This window comes from Phascolarctos cinereus, unplaced genomic scaffold (genome assembly GCF_003287225.1).
Source record: "Phascolarctos cinereus isolate Bilbo 61053 unplaced genomic scaffold, phaCin_HiC Scaffold_726;HRSCAF=1367, whole genome shotgun sequence".
NCBI lineage: Eukaryota > Metazoa > Chordata > Mammalia > Diprotodontia > Phascolarctidae > Phascolarctos > Phascolarctos cinereus.
In genome coordinates, this window is record NW_027556098.1 from 392,468,805 (window position 1) to 392,492,429 (window position 23,625).

At 45.1% G+C, this 23,625-nt stretch overlaps 1 protein-coding gene across 1 annotated transcript in view; it reads left to right on the plus strand.

Annotated features, from left to right (window-relative positions):
* GPR157 (G protein-coupled receptor 157) overlaps window positions 1-23,625 on the plus strand; it is a 40,121-nt gene that overhangs the window by 12,452 nt on the left and 4,044 nt on the right. The window contains 3 exon segments of the mRNA XM_078145692.1: window positions 8,660-8,831; window positions 8,833-8,874; window positions 22,521-22,715. Of these exon segments, the coding sequence (XP_078001818.1) occupies window positions 8,660-8,831; window positions 8,833-8,874; window positions 22,521-22,715 (409 nt within the window).

The window sequence follows — 23,625 nt, forward strand, 5'->3', positions numbered from 1 at the left end:
TGTAAATTTCTTCCTCCCCAGTGATATTCTATTCACATTCATAGAGCACAATTTTTTTTCAACTACTCCCCAAAACCTTGTTTTCCAGATCTTTAGAACCATACTCTTTGAGAGGAGGAGAATTAAAAGTTGGGCTAAGATCATGGGACCTTCAGGATCACCGGTCAAGCATGGTCGTTTTATAGATAAGGAAACTGAGGCCCAGAGACAGGAAGTCATGGTTACAGGCAGCGTGAGTGAAATGGGAAGAGTGCAGGGTTCACCAGAGACCTGATTCGAATCCTGCTTCTCATTCTTACTGTGTGACCATGGGCTAGATAGATTTTGAGCTGGAAGGGACCTCAAGAGGTTATCTAGTCCAGGGCTTCTTAAACTTTTTCTGCTCACGACCCCTTCAGCACATCTTAAACTGTAGGCTGTGAACCATATATGGGGTTATGACTCACAGTTAAGAAGTGATGAGTCTAGTCCAAGCCTTCTCCTTTTGTAGCTGAGGAAACTGAGGCCTAGAGAAGTAACTTGCTTAAGGTCATATAGCTAGTTAGAGGCAGAATTGGGATTTGAAGTCAGATATTGTGACTCCAAGTTGAGCATGCTGCTGGCTGTACTGTCCTTGCATCCTCTGTCTTCTCATTAATTGCTCCAATTTATCCTAAGGCCTTCAGAGAAAATCGCCTGGACCGGTAGGTCAGGCTCTGCTGGTTCATCTGATCTGACAGGCCTCTAATTTTCTCATCCACTGCCCAGCCCATTTCTAAAGAGGGAGAGTAATTGTGAGAAGTTGCCTTAATTGTGAAAATGAAGGTGAGAATGTGCTCTCTACTTTTATCAGGGAAGTTTAAAGCCTAATGCTGGTGGTATTCGTTATGTCAGCAGTCAGGACCACGAGGATGTTGGGGTAGGGGCTCCTCCCACTTTTGTGCTTTCGTGTGTGTTACAGGAATCATTAGCAACCCTATTTCAGAAATTTCTGTGTCAGAGAGGTGAAGATACCGACTGCTACTTCAAGCAGTTGATCTCAGAGGCAGGATTTGAACCCAGCTCTTCTAGACTCTATAAGTCCAACAGGGTTTCTCAGAAGAGACATCGGTGTATCGGTGGAAGTTATTATGGAGAGGCAGCCCCCTCCAGTGGAGGGAGCTCAAGATTGGGAGTTAAAAGGTCTGGGTTTGAATCCAGACTCTGCCTCTTAGAAGCCATGATTTCGTCTTTCCTTAATTTCTCCCCAGAGACAGGAGGAAGGGAAGACTGGAAGAAGGGGTCTACCTCGTGTGGTGGGGGCTCAACTTTCCTTTCCGTCCAATTCCTTCCTGTCTCTACTTCATGTTTCACTTGAAAATTTCTTTTTCACTCATAGGATAGTGAACCATAGATTTAGGGTTGGACGAGACTTCATTGGCCACCTATTCAAAAGCCAAGCCCTCGTTTTACAGATGAGGAAACTGAGTCCCAGAGAGATGCAGTCACTGAGAGCATTCTGGAGCTAAATCTGGAAGGGCCCTTAGAGGTCTGACCCCTTCCTGGAAGCCGCCCAGGGGAGTGGAGTGATTGGCCCAACCACACAGGGATTAAAGGTGTTACTCTCATGACTTCTTGCACCCTCCCTTTATAAATCCTTGTTCGTAAATGTGTTACAGCCGCACACACCCACCACACACCCACCACACACCTCTCTATTTCCCTTTCGTTGATCCTAAGGTGCTCATTCTTTAGAGATTGCTAGGTTTCTTGACACCCAGCCATACCTATTCCCAGAAAGAATATTGGTGATGAAAGAGATGAACTTTTGCTTCAGGGTGGGTCACTGAAAGCTTTGACGATGGTTTCCCATCAGGCAATCCAGGATGTCCTCCCTCCAGCCCCCCAACCCCAAGTCTGGGTCCAGCTCAGTGTCCATTTTCAGTGTCTGTCCAAAATGTGTGTATGGATAGACAGGCTCTGTAGGTTATCTTTCTGCCTTCAGGGGAATTAATTTAAAAAAAAAAAGCTTCCTGCCAGGAAAGTTGGGGATTTGTGCTGAGGCATGTTGGAAGGGGAGGGGAGTCTTGGACAGCGTGAGAAAAAGTGAGGTGTGAGTTCTTGGAGTCCCAGATCTAGAGTTGGAAGGGACCAGATCTAGTCCAGTGGCCTCATTTTACAGAAAAGGAAATTGAGGCCCAGAAGTGAAGTGCCTAGCCAAAGGTCATGCAGGCATTCTGATCCCAGGATCATAGAGGGTAACTAATTTACAACCCCCACCCTGCTTTGGACATTTGAAGAAGCTGGAGCTTAGAGGTGATCTGCCCAAGGTCACATAGTAAGTGGCAGAGGTGAGATCTGAAGAATGTCCCCTGACCTTGAAACTTCCCTGCTCTCTAGGAGCTGGAGCATGGAGGTGGCACCAGCAGGGTCCCATAATGAGTCTGTGAGAGGCGAGCCCAGAGTGTGTCAGAGACTGCTCCTATTGCCCTGACGAGACATAACTCATGAGGTGTCTGTGATCCTGCTAAATTCACTTACTGCCTTAAAGAGGAAGATGTTTGTCCAGGGACAAGTTGACCTGAAATCCCAAGCTGGTTCTTGGCCCTGATGCCTGGGGGAGATCTATAGGTTCTTCTTGGGCCTCTAGGACTGGAGGCCTTAACAGCCTCTCCTCCTTCTGCTCTGCCTCCCTCTGACTGCTGGTCGCTCCCCTCCTCAAGGGGCCTGGGATGAGACACACACTCCTCTGTTTGGCATTTCAGGCCTTTGCCAGGCTGCTCCAACTGGCCCTTCCGGACTTACTACACCGTCCCATCCTTCACATTCAGTCTGTTCCAGCTGCACCAGCCTCCTGGCCTCTTCTCTACATGAGACATTCCCTGTGGGCCTCCAGGCATCTCTCCAAGCTATCTCTGATGCCTAGGATTCACTCCCTCCCCACCTCTGCCTCTTACATCTGGAGCTTCCTTCAAGGTTAAGGAGGCCTTTAGGGCAACTAGATGATGGAAGGTTTAGAGCACGTGGCCTGGAGTTAGGAAGATCTGAATTCAGATCTGGCCTCAAACACTTACCAGCTGTGTGACCCTGGGCAAGTCACTTAACCCTGTTTGCCTCAATTTCCTTGTCTGTAAAATGAGCTGGAAAAGGAAGTGGCGAACCACTCCAGTATCTGCGAAGAAAACCCCAGATGGGGTCATGGGGGGTCAGAAACAACGGAAATGACTGAACAACAATGACAAGGCTGTTCTTGATCTCCCCAGATCGGTGTTTCCCCCTGAAAATTATTTTGTACCTTCTATCTATAATTTTTCCTTTACTTACCTCTGTTCGTGCCTTTTTATTTGTGCTGTTACAGCTCGCGTAGTGCCTGGCACATCATTAGAACTTAATAAATGCTTTTTGGTCAGTGTTGTTTTCCCCTACCTTCATCCTCAGTAGACTGGAAGCAACTTGAAGGCAGGGCTGTTTGGTTTTCTCTAAGCCTCTGTTCTCCCCATCTCTAAAATGGACATAAAAGCACGAGGCTATTGTGAGGCTCAAATCGTGGCAATAAAATGCTTCACAAACTCTAAAGTGTCATGTTTGTTGTTGTTGACAACTTGTGACAGTTATGTCCTACTCTTTGTGACCCCATCTGGGGTTTTCTTGGCCGAGATGCTGGAGTGGTTTGCCATTTCCTCCTCCAGCTCATTTTACAGATGAGGAAACTGAGGCAAAAAAGATTAAGTGACTTGCCCAGGGTCACACAGCTAGTGAGTGTCTGAGGCCACATTTGAACTCAGGTCCTCCTGACTCCAGGCTTAGTGCTCTATCTGCTGCACTGCCAGCTGCTCTCAGAGCACCATATAAATGTTGACTGTTATTACAACGGTGATTTTGTCTTTGTAACCCCAGCACCTGCCACGTAGCAGGCAATTAATGATTATGAAATTGCGTGGCTACTTTTTGGAAATGTAAAGACAGAAGAAAGCAAGGAAAGAAAGGAGAAGAGGATGGGAGGGAAGGAAGGGAAGAAGAAAGGAAAGAAGAAAGAAAGAAGGAAGAAAAAAGGGAGAAAAGAAAGGAAGAGGAAGAAAAGGAAGGAAGGAATGAAAGGAAAAGGAAGAAAGAAAAGAAAGGATGATAGGAAGGAAGGAAAGAAGGAAGGAAGAAAAGAAAGGAAAAAGAGGAAAGAAGGAAGGAAAAAAAGAAAAAGGAAGGAAGAAAAGGAAAGAAGAAAACAAAAAGGATTAAATACCTACTATGTACCAGGCACTGGCTAAATGCTTTACAAATATTACCTCATTTGATTCTCACAACAACCCTGGGGGTAGATGCTGTTGTTATCCCCATTTTACAGATGAGGAAACTGAGACCCAGGTGATTCAGTGCCTTGCCTGGAGTCACACAGCTGGTGAGTGTAGGAGACCTGATTTGACCCCAGATTTGCCTTGAGATGAGCTTTCTTTTACATTGTATGTGTCTTGCATGTATAGAGTTGGGTGTGTGGGATCTCCCTTATTAGAGTGTAGGCTCCTTGTGGGTAAGGACTTTGTTTTTCCTTTTTCTGTAGCCCCCATACTCAGCACAATGCCTCGTGGCACTTTTATTGCTTAATCAGTGTTTGTTGACTGACCCCCAAGCCCAGCCCTGCAGCTAGTCTGCCGTACTAGGCTGTGTCCGCCTGCCCTCTCTGCCCCCTTGTCCCTTCTCCATCTGTCTTTTTCACAAGCTCCTTAGAAAACTCGCTCTTCTGGCTCTGAAGCCATGGCCTCCTCCCACGGGGGAATCACTCCCCTGATTTTTCCCACATCCTGTCCCTCGTTCCCTCAGAGGGAACAATGAGGGTTCATTGTTCCCAGGGGTGAAATCTGCAGACAGAGTTAGGAGCAGCCAAGTATGCGGCTTCCCCTCCCTGTGGCCCTCCCCAGCCCCACTCCCACCAGATCCTTGTAAATGTAGCTCTTTGTGCAACATTTTTGTGTTAGAATGTTTCTGGGCTTGCTGCTCAGTGTTTTCTGAGAAGCCAGCAGTGTGCAGGCCTCTGCTGTCCCTTGTCCCCAAAGAATCACATCCTTCTGATAGCGACTGCCAACCCTAGCAATGGTTATGGTGAGGGGAAAAGTTGGATGTGAGGGGAAACTGGATGGCCAACACCCCAAAGGTGGGGTAAGTAAGGCTTCTTAACCTGGGGTAAGATTTGGGGGGCACTTGAACATGGATAGGGAAAAATTACACCTTATTTCAATATAATTACTATCCTTTGTAATCCTATGTGTTTTATTCTATGCATTAAAAACATCATTCTGAGAAGGGGTCCAGAGGCTTCCCCAGACTGCCAAAGGGAGTCTGATCTAAAGAGACTGGGCCTGAAGTCAGGAAGACCAAGGTTCAAATCCTGCCTCAGACATGTAGCAGCTGTGTGACCCTGGGCAAGTCACTTAACCTTTGTCTGCCTCAGTTTTCTCACCTGTAAAATGGGGATAATAATAGCACCTACTTCCCAGGGTTGTTGTGAGATGAGATATTTGTGCCCTTCCCTGGCGTGTAGTAGGCAGTACATAACTGCTAGTTAGTATCATTAGTGTTGCAGCAGCATGTATCAGGCACCTACTATATACTTAATGCTGATCTAGGGGCTGAGGATAAAAAGACAAAAAAGAAAAATTCCCAGCCTTTAAGGAGCTTATTTTCTCCTGGTGAAACAAAGCCTGTACACAGAGAAAAACAAAAGTATATATACAAAGGAATGAACCAAGAAGGTGGGAGTGTGAAACAGAGGATTTGGATTCAGAGGAACTGGGTTTGAATCTCAGCTCTGGAATGTACCACCTGTGTGAGGCCCTTAATCTCTGGGCCTCAGTTTCCTCATCTGTCAAATGCACTAGGAGGCCTCCATGGTCCCAACCAGTTCTAGATCTATAGTATATGACCCTAAGGTTTTTATCTTATCCAGACCTCAGTTTCCTCATCTGTAAAATGAAGAGATTTTATAAATGTAAGATGTAAAAACAGATGTTAAGTGAAGGATTAGATGATGTCAGAGGTCTCTGGTTAGCTCTGAACCTGTGATCTTATTAGTCAAGTCAACCAATGTTTATTAAGTGCCTACTGTGTGCCAGGCACTGTGGTGAGAGGTAGAGATATCACACAATGGCAAAAACCAGTCCCCACTGGCAAGAAGCTCACAGTCTGAATTTTATTATACAAAGTAATTTCAAGAGGGAAAGATCACTTAGACCTGGGGGAGTCAAGAAAGGGCTTGTGTAGGAGGTGGTGTCTAGAATGCTAAGCATTCTGAGAGAGGGAGGGAGGGAGGGGGAGAGTAGAGGGGAGGGAGACAGGGAGAGAGGGAAGGAGAGAGAGAGACAGGGAGAGAGAGACAGAGAGAAAGGAGAGAGAAATAGGAGAGGAGAGAGAAATAGAGAAAAGAGGAAAGAGGGAAAAGAGGAGAGGAACAGAGGGGGAGAGACAGGGAGAGAGGGAGAGACAAAGGAGAAAAATAGATGGGGCTGGGGAGAGAAGTAAAGAAAAGAGGAGAGAGAATGAGGAGAGAGAGGGAGGAAGAGAGAAATAGAAGGGAAAGTGGAGAGAAATGGACAGAGAAAAGAGGAGAGATGGAGAGGGAGACAGAGAGGGAGGAAGGTAGAGACAGAGAGAAATAGAGAAAGAGAGAAAGGAGAGAGAAATAGATGGGGAAGGGGAGAGAAATAGATGGGGGAGGGGAGAAATAGAGAAGGAGAGACAGGGAGGGAGGAAGGAGAGAGAAATAGATGGGGAGGGGAGAGAAATAGACAAGAGGGGAGAAACAGAGAAGGAGAAACAAGGAGGGAGGAAGGAGAGAGAAATAGATGGGGGAGGGGAGAGAAGGCAAGGGAAGGAAAAGGCAGAGAGGAGAGTCCTTGTTTGGAGCTGCCAGGGCTTGAGCTAGGCTGACATGCCCTTCCAGAATGAATGGATAAAAGAGCATTGATTAGGTACCTATGATAATAATAGTAACAGCAATAACATTATCACATCATGGTCCATCACACTGTGCTTAGCCCTAGGGCCATGAATTCAAGCAGTGTGTGTTCTTAAAAGGGAAGAAAATGCCAATGGGGAGCAAGAGTTAGAAAGTGGGCTGGGAGGGCCGTGGGCAGGCGATGGGCAGCGTGGCTTGGGGGTGGGCCCAAAGCTGGGTAAGATAAGGTGGATGCTTACCAGTCAGAACTCAAGGGCCCAGAGCCAGTGGTTCAAGTTCGGACTGAAGGAGTTTGGGGTAGAGGGTCATCCCCCATTGCCACAATCTAGCTCTAGCATTTGGGGATGAGGAGAGGTCAGTGGGTGGGAGGAGGGCAGCCAGTCATTGGAGGCAGTGCAGTGCAGTGGGTAGAGCACTGGCCTTGGATTCAGGAGGCCTTGGGTTTGAGTCCTGCCTCAGACATTGATTAGCTGTGTGACTGTGGGCAAGTCACCCAACTTCTCTGAGCCTCAGTTTCCTCATCTAGAAACTTAGGGGTTTGGACTTAGAGAGGTGAACCGTAGGGTTCCCTCCACTTTTAGATGTAGGATCCAGTGATTTCCATCACTTGTCTACTTCTTGGGCCTTTGCTGGACTTGGAATCGTGGACCTCTGGACAGGTCCTTGCTTTGGCTATTAGCTGCCTGTGTGACTTTGGGCTGGGCACTCAGACTCTCTGGGCCTCAGTTGAATGATCTGTGGGAGGAAAAAAGGGGTGTCCTAAATAGCCTCTGATGACCCTTTTCAGATTCACTTGCCCCAAACTGATCTCATTATATTTAATGAAATAAATGAAATACTTTAAAAAAAAATTTAAAATTAAAAAGTAAAATATTTTAAATTTAAAGTAAATGCTTAAAATGTAAAATAAAATATTTAAAATTCAAAATAAATATTTAAAGTTTTAAAAATAAAATATATAAAATTTAAAATAAGTAAAGAAGCTGTTTTAAAAAGAAGAAAGCAAACTGAGGTCATTATCTTCCCCCACCCACCCAACCCTCCTTTCTTCCCAGCTTTCCAGTTACTGGGTTTACTGGTTATTATTGGTTTGGGTTTTTTTGTTTCTTTGTTTGCTCGTCTGTTTTTTAGGAACTATTACCGGTTCCTGTTACTTTCCTATTAGTACCAGCCTCCCAGGGACCCAGGCTCAAAAACTCAGTGTTGTCCTGGACTCTTCATTGGACTCACCTCGTCTCTCCAATATGGCGTCCATTTCCACCTTCGCAACGTGTCTCCCGTGTGCTCTGCCCTCTCATCACTCAGACAGCCCCTGCCCTTGTGCAGGCCGTCATCTCCTCACCTGAACCGTTAAAATAACCTCTTAGTTGATCACTCTGCCTCAGATCTCTCCCTGCCCCAATCCAGGTGACCTTCCTAAGGAGTAGTTCTGGCCAGGTCTCTCTTACTTAACAGTAGGAGGCTAGCATCAAATCAAAATTCCAGTAGGTATTTAAGGTTCTCGGGCATGTATTTTGTATGCACCTAGTTATATACACGTTGTCTCTGTCGTTAGAATGTAAGCTTTTTGAGGGCAGGCAGAATGGGTCTTGCCTTTCTTTGTTTCTCTAGCATTTAGCACAGGGCCAGGCACACAGTCTTTACTTACTTGAATGCTTGTTGACTGGCTGAGTGACCTGAAGCCCCAAGTCCATGGTCCTGGCTTGCCTCCAGTTCCTCATTCATGTGATCGTTCCTGTTTGTTTTCCTCCAAAGCTGGGGCGTCCCGCTGGCGATCACCGCAGCTGCTGTTGCTCTGAAGAAGATCGGCTATGACGCCTCTGACGTGTCGGTGGGCTGGTGCTGGGTCAACATTGAGGTGGAGGACCGGCTACTGTGGATGCTGCTGGCAGGGAAGGTCTGGGAGATACTGGCGTACTTGGTGCTCCCCCGTGCTATACGTTCTCATCAGGAAGCACATCAGCAGGGCGGTAGGTCCCCAGCCCTGTCCCTGACCAGGGAGATGGAGGCTGCCTCAGGAGCACGCACATGCACTTGGGCTCTCTAGGGCTTGATGCCACTGCTGTGGAAGGTGGCCCTCTGGGGTGGGGGTGGGGGTGGGGGCCGTAGTTTAACAGGGTGAATGCCAAGGGTGTGCGTCCTGGGGGCGTGGGGAAGTGTGTGCAGTTAAGTCAGCAGTCAGCAGAATCCCACTGGGATGGCTTGGAAAGGCAGGTGAAATCAAGGAACAGACCAGCATTTATTAAGCACTTACTGGTTTTTGTAGGGTTTTTTGTTTTTCTTTATCTCTAGCACTTAGCACAGTACCTGGCATACAGTAAGTGCTTAATGAATGCATTTCTTAGTCACCTGCTGGTTTTGTTTTTTCTTTATCTCTCTAGCACTTAGCACAGTGCCTGGTATACAGTAAATGCTTAATAAATGCATTTCTTAGCCACCTACTGTCTTTGCTTTTTCCTTGTCTCTCTAGCACTCAGCACAGTGCCTGGCTTACAGCAAGTGCTTGATAAATGCATTGCTTAGTCACCTGCTGTTTTTGCTTTCTCTGTCTCTCTAGCACTTAGCACAGTGTCTGGTATACACTAAGTGCTTAAGAAATGCATTTCTTAATCACCTGCTGTTTTTGCTTTTTCTCTGTATCTCTGTAGCTCTTAGTACAGTGCCTAGTCTATAGAGTAATTCATTAATAAATGCTTCTTGATTGCCAGCCCTTGTCTCAGGCACTATAGATACACTGATGAAAATTGAGCAGCTCTCAAGGACCTAGTGCTCTGAAAGGGGAAATAACATATACCCATAGGAGTGTATAAAAATGTCCAGTAAATACAAGATAATTTGATAAGGGAGACATGAGCAAGTGGGGGGTGGGGGGAGCAGAATAGGAGAAATTTCATGGAAGATCAACGCATATTAAGCGCCTACTGTATATGTAAGGAGATGGGGAGATTTAAATATGGAAAGACAACCTAGCCCTTGCTGAAAGGGCTTACAGTCTACTAGGGGATATAATAATAATATGTCTAGCGCACTGCAGACCTCAAAGCTTACTATAAATGCTAGCTATTTTCATTGTTGTTGTGACATGTCCGCAGACAGGCATGGTACAGTGTGAATTGTGAGGGGCCAAGGAGAAAGCCAGACAACGTGCCCCCGGAATAATTCTTCAGGAGGGAGACAGTACTTTCCGTTGGAGAGATCAGGGTAGGCTTCCTCCATGGAGGAGGCTACATCTGTACTGAGGCTTAAAGGAAAAAGACTTCAGCAAGCAGAGATGAAGTAAGGGTGTGTCCTAGGCCTGGAGGTGATGGCAGGGTGATATCAGAGAGTTATTACTAGGAATCTTGTTTGACTGGAAGGTCAAGGGCGTGAAGAGGAGTCATGTGAAATAAGGCTGGAAAGGTAGGGCAGAGCCAGACTGTGTACAGCTTTAAATGTCAGGCTGGTGAGTTTTGTGTATTAACTTCTAGGCAGTAGGGAACTATAGAAGGTTTCTGAGCTGGACAATGACATGAGGATTAATTAGGAAGATTTCTTTTGACATCTGTAGGAAGGAAAAGCTGGCGAGACAAGAAGATTACCTAGGAAGAAATGTAAGATGTTCTGATCATTTGTGGGGGGGAAAAAAAACAACAATGCCTCCCAGGATGCAGCTCTAATACTTGATGATAAATGGTAGGGTTTTTTTTTAAAAACCATTCAATCATTAATTATGCTCCCTAGAAGGTCTGTGAACCTTTTTTTAAAAAAGCCATTATGTTTTTCCATCCCACCAGCCTTGCAATCCTGTTATCTGGATCTAAAACCCAGCTAAGCTCAAGCTGTGATGGGGGAGGTTAAAAATCTGGCCTCTGTCTCCACAAGTTTATAGGCATTGGACAAAGGTTTCCAGTCGTGAAAGCTTATGAAACAGTTTCCAGTAAGAGGCCCACAAATCTTGGTGACCTGAGTTTGGAGTTCAGAATCCAATGGGAGGGGCAGATGGTTGGTGCAATGGATAGAGCACTGGCCCTGGAGGCAGGAGGACCTGCGTTCAAGTCTGGCCTCAGACACTTACTAGCTGTGTGACATTGGACAAGTCACTAACCCTAATTGCCTCAAAAAGAAAAAAAAAGAGAATCCAATGGATTTCCTACATCTATTTTAAGCATGGATGTTCTACTTATATTAGCAGGGGATAGGAACCTAGGAGAGATGGTGCATTCATTGGAAACAGAATTGGGATTCCCCCTACCCCAAAGAAAGTCTTCCAGGCAAGAACAGCGGGCTGAAGATTAAAATATGAAATTTAATAGGGAGGAATGTAAAGTCCTGCACTGGAGTTCCAAAAATCAATAGGAAAATGTTGATGCATGGACTCAGTTAAATATTTATGAAGCAGCTACTATGTGTGGGGCAGCTATGTGACTCAGTGGATAGAGTGCCAGGCCTAGAGGCAGGAAGACTCATCTTCCTCAGTTCAAATCTGGCCTTAGATGCTTACTTGACTGTGTGACCCTAGATAAGTCATGCGACCCTGTTTGCCTCAGTTTCCTCATCTGTCAAATGAGCTGGAGAAGGAAATGACAAACCACTCCAGTGTGCCTGCCGAAAAACCCCCAAATGGAGTCATGAAGAGTCAGATGTGACTGAAAGGACCAGACAATAACCATGTGCAGGACGCCAGAGAAAGCAGTGGTCATATAATGATCCTTATCTGTCAAAGGCTTCACAGAGATGATAGTACTTGAGTTGAGCCTTGAAAGTAAATAAGGATCTGAGAGCAGCTAGGTGGCACAGTGGATAGAGCACTGGCCCTAGAGTCAGGAGGGCCCGAGTTCAAATCCAGCCTCAGACACTTGACACTTACTAGCTGTGTGACCCTGGGCAAGTCACTTAACCCTATTGCCTAGCTGACAGAAAGAAAGAAAGAAAGAAAGAAAGAGAAAGAAAGAAAGAAAGAAAGAAAGAAAGAAAGAAAGAAAGAAAGAAAGAAAGAAAGAAAGAAAGAAAGGAGGACCACTAAACAATATGATCCCTGCCAGCTGCATATTGACTTCAAAAACCGCATATTCATCTGATCTTCATTCTATTGTATTTTTATTTATTTTGTTAAATATTTCCCAATGGTATTTTAGTGTGGTTTGGGAGCCCTGGGGAGTGTGCTGCTGGCAGCACCAGGAGTGTTGGACAGCTCTCCTCTCTACCACTGAAATCACAGGGGCCAGCCCATACCCTTAATTATAATAAGGTCTTTAAAGAAGGGGCTGATGGGTGAGCAAGGCAGAGCCTGGCCTCCCCCAGCCAGGAAGGCCTGGCTTCAACCCCTCCCTCTATGCAGATCTACTGTGTGATCCTGGACAAGTCACTTAACCTCTAAGTTTCTCGGGCAATTTTCTGATGCTGTATGCTGACAATAAGTTGCTGATCTGCCTCAGGGGAGGAAATCTCATTGGGAGTCCCCTGCATCATTGAAATTTCAAGCTTATTAAATAGAAGAGCCTGAAAAGGAATTTGTATTGGGTCCTAACTAATCCCCTAAAGGTAATGGAGTGACAGTGATATGGTCAGACCTGTCCTTTGTTAGACATATGGTCCTCAGAATGAGGGTTGGGAGGGTTTTACTGCTCTGGCCTGGTCAGACCACATAAGATGCATATTGTGTCTAGTTCTGGGATGTTTCAGGAGGGACGCTGATGGACTAGAATATGTGAAGGGAACAAAGGGGCTGGGCTTGAAGTAAAAAAGACCAGGGTTCGACCCCTATCCCTGACATGTACTAGCTGTGTAACCCTGGGCAACTCGCCTCACTTCTGTGACCCTCAGTTTCTTCATCTGTAAAATGGGGTTAAAAATAAATGTAGCATCTGGTGGTTGTCAGGCTGAAATGACATAATCATAGGATTACAGTATCCTAGTGTTTAGACCTGGAAGGGGGCCTCAGAGGTCACTGGGTCCAACTCCCTCATTTTACAGATGAGGAAACTGAGGCATGTAATACCCTATACAGAATTTAAAAATGCTATGTAAATGTCTTTTGTGAGGAGGAGAGGGAGGAATAGGAGGAGGAGAAAGAAGAAGAGGAGGAAAAGGAAGAGGAGGAGGAGGAGGAGGAGGAAGAGAAGAAGGAAGAGGAGAATCAGTTGAAGGAACTGGGAATGATTAAGCTGAAAACGAGAAGACTCGGGAAGAACATGATAACTGTCTTCAAGTGTGGGACATGCTGTCATATGGAAGAGGGATTCAACTTGTTTTGCTTGGACCCAGAGGACAGAAATAGCAGTAACAGGTGAAAAATGCAGGTAGACAGGTTTCCATTCAACCCAGGAGACAAGTCCAAGCAACTGGAGTCCTCACAACCATCCCAGATTTGAGTGGATTGCCTGAAAAGGTAGTGACTCCTCCAGGGCTGTATGCTCAAGCAGGGGATGCTGTTCAAGAAGCCTTGCTTCAGGTTAGAGTCAGGCCAGGTGACCTCTGAGGCTCATGCCAGCTCTCTGGTTCTGAGTATTCTGAACTTAGCAGTTCTGTCTAATGCAAAGGACCGAAGCTCTCTGCAGCTGTCCTGTGGCCATCAGGAAACTTAATCAGTGCCCAGCATTTCAGATCGGAGTGTTCTGAGCTGTGCCCTGCTCCTTTTGAGAATTAAGACCTTTCGTTATGCTTGAACATGGAAGGTGTCCACCCTTCACCAGGCCCTTCCTGCCTCAGGCACACACGAGCTTGCTTCAAGGGACACCTACATCATAAGCCATTTGGGTTGTTAACTATATTTTTCTCTCTCTCCTGAGCCTTTTCTTCCTGAAAAGAAATGGTATAATAGATGATTAAAAGATAGTTGACATCACAAAGGCCTGAGTTCAAGTGTCGCCACTGGCCCATGCTGCTTGAGTGGCCCTGGGCTAGACGCTCAACTTCTTAGTGACTGGTGAAGAAGAGTCTAAGTTATCATTAACATTTCAAAAACAATTTGGGGGGCAACTAGGTGGAGCGGTGGATAGAACACCGACCCTGGAGTCAGGAGGACCTGAGTTCAAATCCAATCTCAGACCAGACACTTGACACTTACTAGCTATGTGACCCTGGACAAGTCACTTAACCCCAACTGCCTCATCAAAAAAAAAATTTGAAAAGACTTAAGAATTCTGATCAACACTTTAGGATCAACCCATGATACAACATGCAGCCCTCCTTAGGCTAATATGCAGAATGAGACCTGAGTTTGGGGGCATGGGCAATATGGGAGATTTGTTCCTCTTGATTATACATATATGTTACAAGAATTTTGGCTTTGTTTTTATTTTTCCAGTAGTTCCAGGAAGAAAAAATTTATGTAAATACTTGGTAATTTTTAAAAAATTTAAAAATCTAAAAAAAAAAAGTAGCCATTATAGGCCATTTTGCCTGTCCTCAGGAGTGGAGGGAGTTTCCACGCTGGGAGTCCCCCATGTCAAAGAAATCCCAGGGATGGGACAAATCAAAAGCTTCTTCTTTACAAACCCTTTGGGGCCCTGTTGTGGAATAGAGGGGATGGGGAATTCTCAAGGCTATGCTGATTGAGTGCGTGCTCTCAAAACAGAAGAAGGGTCTTAAATGTGGGCCTGGCCATGGACTATTATATATCGGCAAGCTTAGCCAATTTTGGAGAGGTTTCTAAGTGCTGCCCAGAGGGTGGGAAGTTTTTCCAGCTGAGCAAACTCGAAATCTGTGATCCTCTGATCCTTCATGAGTTACCATGGCTGAAAAATCGACAGAAACATAGGATCATAGCTCTGGAGCAGGAAGGGACTTCAATGTCATTTAGGTCCACTGCACCCCCATTTTATAGTTGAGGAAACTGAGGTCCATTAAAAGGAACTGACTCCTCACCCCCACTTCGCGCCAAGGTCTGATGGGCAGAAGAGCCAGGATTCAAACCCAAGCCTTCTGACTCCAATTGCTACTCTATTTCCACTGCACTGTGGCCCCATGGCATCATAGAAAGAAGACCAGCATTGGAATCAAGAGGACCTGGGTTCAGACCCTCTGACAAATACAAACCATGTGACCTTGATATCACTTAATCTGAATCTATTTCCTCATTCATAAAGTGGGGATATGTATAAAGGATAGAGTACTGGGTCGGGAGTCAGGAAGACCTGAGTTCAAATCCAGTCTCAGACACTTACTAGCTGTATGATCCTGGACAAGACACTTAACCTCTGTTTGACTCAGTTTCCTCATCTGTAAAATGGAGATAATAGTATCTACCTCCCAGGGTTGTTGTGAGGATAAATGAGATAATATTTATAAAGTGCTTGGCAAATCTTTTTTTAAATTAATTAATTTTTAGTTTTTAGCATTGACTTCCATAAGATTTTGAGTTTTAAATTTTCTCCCCCCTCTCTCCCCTCCCCAAGACAGTATGTAACCTGATATAGGCTGTACACCTACACTCATGTTAAACGTATTTTCACATTAGTCATGTTGTAAAGAAGAATTAGAACCAATGGAAGGGACCACAAGAAAGAAGAAACAAAAGAAAAAAGAAAAAAAAAGAGAGCAAATAATACGCTTCTATCTGCATTCAGACACCAGAGTTCTTTCTCTGGATGTGGACAGCATTTTCCATCATGAACCTTTTGGAGTTGTCTTAGATCCTTGCATTGCTGAGAAGAGCCAAGTCTATGACAGTTAGACATCGCACAGTGTTGCTGTTACTATGTACAATGTTCTTCTGGTTCTGCTGACTTCACTCAGCATCAGTTTATGTAGTGATTTGCAAATCTTAAAGCATTATATAAATTCTAACTGTTATTATTATTATACCTAGTGAATAAGTCAGTTAATTTGTTGTTGTTCCATTATTTTCAGTCATTTCCAACTCTTCGTGACCCCATTTGGAGTTTTCTTGGCAGAGATATTGGAGTGGTTTGCCATTTCATTCTCCAGCTCATTTTACAGATAAGGAAACTGAGACAAAAGGGATGAAGTGACTTGCCCAGGGTCACATAGCTAGCGAGGACAGATTTGAATTCACAAAGGTGAGTCTTCTTGACTCCAGGACTCTGACACTCTATCCACTGCTCCACCTATCTGACACCCCCCCCCCACAGTAATTAATTAGCAGCCCATTTATTTAATTACCCTATATTTACTAGGCACTGTGCTAGGTACTGAGAAGGGAAACAGCACAGATGGAGAGACACAGAGACAGAGAGAAACTGAGTGACAGAGACAAACTTTCAGTCAGGAAGACTTCAGTGCCCTGAAAATGCTATAAAACTTAAAGGTGGAGATGAGTGGCCAAATTACATCAGTAGAAGGCATGTCTACACCAGGGGTTCCCCAGACTGGTGAAATCACAGAACCCCAGCATATGAAGACCATTTACTTAGGGCTATGATCTCCATCAGTGGAGAGAAAGCCCACTCCAAACTCACTAATTCATTACCTAGTGAAAGAGACTTTGATTCAAGGCTTTTGAATGCAGTCTTTAACTCTTTTCTCTTTGGGGGTGCATGGCTTCCTTGGCCATACTCTGCTTCCTGCTGAGATCAGGATGGTATTAATAAGCTCTTGTATTAGGAGGTCTGATTGCTCTAATCAGAGTATTTTCCATATGGGAGGCAACTGCCACAAAGTGCCTAGAATACCAGATTTGAAGTCAGAATACCTGGGTTCAAATCCCACCTTTGGTACTTTTTAGCTGTGTTAATTTTAGGCAAAACACTTGCCTCTCTGAGCTGTATTGTGACAACATACTTTTGAAAGCACTAAAGAATTTTTTTCCTTCTGTAAAAAGGGGGTAATTAATGGTATCTACCTCACAGAAGTAGACTTTGTGGATCAAATGAGATAGCATATGTAAATTGCTTTGTAAACATTAGAGTGCTATACAAGTACCCACTATTTGTCATCATTATTTTTTTCTTTTTAATAGTATTTTATTTTTGACCCAGTTATATCAATAAAATTTTTAGCATTTGCTTTTACAAGATTTTGAGTTTCAAATTTTCTCCCTCCCCTCTTCTGAAAATGGTAGGCAGTTTGATATAGTTTATACATGTGCTGTCATGTAAAAAAATTTCTACATTTGTCACAGTTGTGAAAGAAGAAACAGATCAAAAGGGGGAAAACCATGAGAAAGAATAAAGTAAGTTAAAAGAATGCTTCAATCTGCATTCAGAGTCCATCAGCTCTTTATCTGGATGTGGATAGCATTTTCCTTTGTGAGTCCTTTGTCCTTGTCTTGTTGTATTGTTGAGAAGAACTGAGTCATTCATAATTGATCATCACATGATATTGCTGAAACTTTGTACCATATTTTCCTGGTTCTGCTCATTTCACTTTGCATCAGTTCATACAAGTTCTCCCAGGATTTTCTGAAATCTGTCCGTTCATCATTTCTTATGAAACAATAGTATTCCATAATATTTATATACCACAGCTTGTCCAGCCATTCCCCAATTGATGGGCAGTTCTTCAGTTTCCAATATTTTGCCACCGTGAAAAGGGCTGCTATCAATATTTTTGCACATGTAGTTGTGATAACAATTATTATCATCTCATTGACTTGGGAGTTCCTTCCAACAGCAAGTTCTCAGCCTATGTCTGCCCTTCCTATGCCACTCTTGTCCATATCCTTCCATAAGGTCGCTGAGAGGGTTCTACCCAGTGTGAGGAGGCCTTTCTCAATTTCTCCTGACATTGTGAAGAATTGGGTTCAAATACCACCTCTGACAAAAATTTGACTTCCTTCCCAAGCAGAGACAGATAGCTGCCCGGGATGACCTTTCTGTAAAGTCTTATGAAGACGAATGATGGATGATCATGAGCAGACAGTAAAGAAGAGAGAGGCAGTGGAAGGTCAAACTAGTCTAAAGAGAGTGTGGCAAGAATTCCAGCTGAGCAAAATAATCCTAAGGGCATTTAAGGATGAAAATGAAGGGAAGACAACTTTTCCAGGAAGAAAAATGGGAAAGTTTTTAACAATGATTGCCAACTACTTTCACTCCCAAGAAGAGTAGAACCACTACACATGGAATCTACCTTCACCTCCAGATATGCTTGCTGGTAGAAATGGCCCTGAGAAGAATAAAGATGGGAAAACAGCTGGAATGGGAAAAATGTGTATAGGAAAGATCTGTGCAGAAGAAGACACAGTTATGAGGATACTAAGGGACTGAAGAGAGGGAAAATGCCAATAGAGTGGGGAAAATATTTCAAACATTGTTAATACAAAAAAAAAGGATAACCAAGAAAACTATAACTAGTTCTATATTTACTCATCCACCTATATGAAATCTTTATGCAAGTCGTTAATATACAAACAGAAATATCCTCAGTGAGATCATTGGTAGGGGACAAGCAGGCTTTTGAAAGCAGTATTCAATGATAGGTCACAGCTTTACCATTTCACAGTTGACTGAAAGATGTATATAAAGAAGAGAAGAGAATATAAGAAGAAAAGAAATCCTATTGTACCTGATGTTTGTTAATTATGAAAAATTATTTGATTCGGTGAAGAAAAACAATTCCCTAAAGGTTCTTTTCCAACATGATATCTCCCATCCATCTAGCTACTCAAATCATCCAAGATTTCTTGAAAAAAAAAAACAACAAAAGTAACACTTCAACAACTCTTAGATCATAAATCTCAGGAGACATATAACAGGGAAATGTATGTTGGTGCCATAGATTAGGAAGATACAGTTCAGAGTCCACATGTTGAAGAGGACTTCTCTATGGTTAGTGAGGTCCTCTAGAGAATTGTGTTGGTGGAACCTTCTACAAGAAGTCGGTGACCACTCAAAAAGTCTATTTATGCTGGAAAGTCCACGTGACTGAAGAATGTCTATTGTCCAGATTGTGAATGATATCATTGTCCCCCAAAAGACTAGAGAAGAGACGTTGGTAACTACTGACTCACCTGCCTCTTTTCCATTCCTACAAGATCTTTGAGAATGATCTGTACATGTATCAAAGGTATTATTGGCTTTAAAAAAAAATACATGGGGGCAGCTAGGTGGTGCAGTGAATAGAGTTTCCAACCTTGGAGTCAGGAGGACCTGAGTTCAAATCTGGCCTCAGACATTTGACACTTACTAGCTGTGTGACCCTAGGCAAGTCACTTAACACCTATTGCCTCACCCAAAACCAAAACAAAACTAAACAAAAAATGCATGAGAACAGAAAAGGATTTTTATGGACTGTCTTCAGTCATGCAGTTGAGTGACAAGTGCAGAGACTACAAGATCACCCTGAGTTTATTATTTACTGATTGTTTAAAGCAACATTTGACCCAGTGGAGTCGAGCCTGGTCATCCTACAAGGTTATTGTGAGAACCAAATGAAGCAACATGTGAAAAGGTGCTTTGCAAACTTAAAAAAAAAGTATGTAAAATGTATTAGCCATTGTGGCTAATAATAATAATAATGATAATAAATGTAAGCATATAATAGTAACAATGGTCGGCCACTTTAGTCGTCTGGCTCTTTGTGACCCCATTTGGGGTTTTCTTGGCAAAGAAACTAGAGTGGTTTTTGCCATTCTTTCTCCAGCTAATTTTGCAGATGAGGAAACTGAGGGGGAGAAGGGTTAAGTGAGTTGCCCAGGATCACATTGCTCCTAAATGTCTGAGGCCAGATTAGAACTCAGATCTTCCTGACTCCACTTCTGGTGTTCTATCCACTGCACAACCTAGCTGCCTTGCATTGTAATTACTGTATATATTATATAGCATTGGTACATGCTTATTTGTATACACATTATTTTCTCTGCCCCCATCCATTGATAGAATGTAAGCTAGGGTAGGGACTATTTCTTTTTGTCTTTGTAGCCCCAGTGTTTAAGACAGTACCTGGGACGTGGTAAGTAGTTAAAAAAAGCTTGTCGAATGAATGGCCCTGTACGTTCAAGTCCAGTGTAGAATGTGAGCTCCTAGAGACGGTATCTGTTTCATTTTCCCTGGTACCTTATAAAGGACTTGGCAGAGGTATAGGTGCTTCAGAAATGTTTGTTTAATTCAACAGAGTCAAGTACAGTCTCTTTTCCATCAACGGGTCCCCCATATTTTAAGATCATACAAGATCCTATAATAGATAATGACATGCCAGAATTCTGTTCAATGACTCATTCGTTATCAGTATCAAGTGGCCCCTAAAACAAGAAGACTCCTGCTCCACAAAGGCGCCCCCGCCATCACCCCCCCCATGAAGGTCTGGCGCTGAGTCCAAATAGAATGGGGATGTGCCAGAGATGGTGAGGTCTTCCCATCATTCCTGTTTATGAATGACATTTATGCCCAGGAAGTGGCATAAAAACAATATAATCCAGGAACCGTATGATGGAAGAAAGGAGAGCCTATGCAGAGATGAAGACCTAAGAGTGCTCTGCTTAGCAGATAGAGGAAGGCCTCCAGTAGGTTGGGTGGAGCTTCAGTAGGGTCTACATGTGATCAGGATGAGAGAGAGGCACAGGTGTGCTTCAATCTGGCCTCTCCAAGGAAATGCCCACGTGGAAACCATGGAAATGGTCAACAGAGTGGCCCAAAGGCAGTTTTTCATAGGAAGCAGCGCTGCTGGCAACTCTTAGGGAACTGCAGGCCACAAAACTCCTTCTCTTCACAGAAGTTGGGGCCCTGAGGTGTTAAGGGGCTTGCTTAGGGTCACACAGTCAAGTGTGTAGCACAGCTTGTCCTCCCTAACTCGGTCTAGGGCAAAGAGCTTAAAAATAAATGTCCCAGGCTCAAGAGTCTGCTTTGTGTGAGAGCCTAGTGCCAGGATGGGGAACCTGCATCCTTAAGGCCACATGCCACCTTCTAGGTCTTTAAGTGCAGCCTTAAGGCCACTTGCCACCTTCCAGGTCCTTAAGTGCAGCCTTAAGGCCACATGCCACCTTCCAGGTCCTTAAGTGCAGCCTTAAGGCCACATGCCACCTTCCAGGTCCTTAAGTACCTTTTGACTGACTCCAAATTTTATAGAACAAATATATGGCCTTAAGCCTGCAGGTTCCCCACCCCTGGTCTAGTGCATTCTGAAGTTCTGCTGGCTCATTTGTCCTGATTCCTTAGCTGGGGCTGCGCTTGGGGTGAGCTCTTTTGCAGAGGAGGAAGTGTCTACAGATCCCTCAGGGGTTCCCCCTCAAAGAGTGACTGAAGTGGGATAGCTGTGAGGAAGCCAGGGATCTAGTTTCCCTTAGGACTAGATTTAGAACCGGAAGGGACCTTTGAGGTCATCTAGTTCAAATTGAGGTCATCTTGTTATGGAGAGAGGACAGTAGTCCTGAATCCAGGCTTAGCAGAGGTTCAAGGTTAGAGTGGGTCCTAGCTTCCTCCCAGTGAGGGTACACAAGTGAAGTGAGTTGCCCTGGGTCCCAGAGGTAATAAGTGGCAAAGTCAGGATTTGAATCCAGGCCCTCTGACTTCAGGTGCAGCTGTACCAAGCTGCCTCCTCTCTGTAGCTGAGCTGGGAATCAATCAAGAAACATTTACGGCTCAGATTCTTAAGATCTGGCCTGCTTTCATTAGCAATACAAATGCTTAGATTCCTTAAGTCTGGCCAATATGGCAGATTCTTTAAATCTCACCCACACCTAATCGATGTTCTAATAAACCCTGTCTTTGGCTGAAAAGAAAAAAAAGAAAAGAAATATTTAGTCAGTGCCTACAGTGTGCCTAGGCACTCTGCTAATTAATAAGCTTTTGGGGGGCAGGGAGGGGTGGAGGCAAGTGGGACAAATACTGGGTCTCCCTGTCTCACCCAGGCTGGATGAACAGACCCTCATGGGCTATCCAGCCACATGTGGCCCTCTAGGTCCTCAAGTGTAGCCCTTTGAATCCAAACTTCACAGGACAAATCCCCTTAATAAAACTTAGACTCAGAAGGCAGCACTCGGGGACCTAGAAGGCCACAGGTTCCCCACCCCTGGCCCATCCCAATACCAGTTGGCTCCAAAGCTTGAACCTGCCCTGGTTTCCCTCCTGGATCAGCTCAGTCCCCCTCAGGCGGCCTGCTAGGCCATCCCTCCCCCAGGGGTTCCCCATATCGGTGCCGGTCTTTGTTCAGACACCTGATTGACTTAACCTTAGAGGAGCTCAGGACTCTAGGACCCAAGCAATCCAGCCCAGCCTCCTCCAGGGAGAGAGGGACTGCAGCCATTTCTTATGTGCCAGGCCCTGGGGAGAGAAGGACCAAAACAATGGAAAACATTCCCTGCCTTAGGGGAGCTTCCGTTCTCTCCTCCCCTCCAAGAGGTCCCAGGCTAACAGATGCCTCTTGCTCAGGGTCAGCTCCGTTCCTCAGGGGCCAGGCTCAGCACATGGTATCCCACAGGTGTGGGCTGCTTTTCTGGGGAGTCTGTGGGGGAAGCCACCAGATGCCTTACATGGGTTCCCCCCAGACTATTGGAAGGAGGAGGTGTTATCAGAAGCCCAGCTCTCTGCTTCCCTCGAGTGTCAAACCTTCCTGAGTGCCAGGCATGGTGCTAGACACCAAAAATGGAACAGCCCGGACCTCGAAGAGTTTCCATTCTTATGTATATAAGGTTGGGTAAATACCAAATCTATGCCAACTCATTTTAAGAGGGAGAGAGCGCTAACATGGAGGTGAAGAGGAGGAGAGGAGAGGCCAGGAACTCAATTGTCTTTGCTGTCCACAGCGTGCTGCGCTCTCAGAGTACCGACCCCTCCTGGCAGAGACGCACGCTTGTCAGCACCGGACCTCGGTAGCAGATAAGAAGCTCATCCTCATTCCTCTCATCTTCATCTGCCTGCGCGTATGGAGCACTGTCCGGTTCATCCTGACTCTCTGTAACTCCCCTGCTGTGCAGACTCCTGTGCTGGTGGTCTTACACGTAAGTGGAGGAGCCCTGCCTCGGATATACAGACTGAGCAAGTTCCCAGGGCATGTGGACTCAGGGCCGCTGTCCTCTGTCCAAAACTGGAAAAATAGAAATGACCCTGAGAGCCACCAGCCCAGTTATATGCAGACCTTCCCCAAGGGCATGTCGGGGAGGGGGAAAATCCCATCCCACCCCTCCCCTCCCCTCTCTCCCCTCCCTTCTTCTCTCCTCCTCCCCTCCCATCCCTCCCCTCCCCTCCCTCTGTTTAGAGAGGATCAATCTAATCTCCTGAAGTCTCTGGGAAGATAATTGTGAACAGACTTAGAACTACTCTGGGACTAGGGGGATGAGAATGGGAAGGATCATAGGATCCCTCAGAGACCTAGTCCAACCCCCTCATTTTATGGGGCAGCTAGGTGGCACAGTGGGTAGAGTGCCAGGCTTGGGGTCAGGAAGATGAGTTCAAATCCAACCTTAGACACTTACTAGCTGTGTGACCCTGGGCAAGTCACTTAACCCTGTCTGCTTCAGTTTCCTCATCTGTAAAATGAGCTGGAGAAGGAAATGGCAAAAACCACTTCAGTATCTCTGCCAAGAAAACTCCAAATGGGGTCACGAAGAGTCAAACATGACTGAACCATGAGCAACCGCCACCTCATTTTTACAGTTGAGGAACTTAAAGGCTTGGAGAGGGTAAGGAACTTGAGCAAGGACCCGCAGGTAACAAGTAGCATTTGAACCCACGTTTTTACACTCCAAATCCAGCTTATCAATAGGGGCAGGACCATCCAACCTTCTGTTAGGTATGATGATGATGATGATGATGATGGTGATGATATATGACAGGAAGAAGGAACAGACAGGTCTTGGTCTTTCCACATCTGGAAGGGCACCTTCTGACCTTCAAGTGAATGCTTTTCCT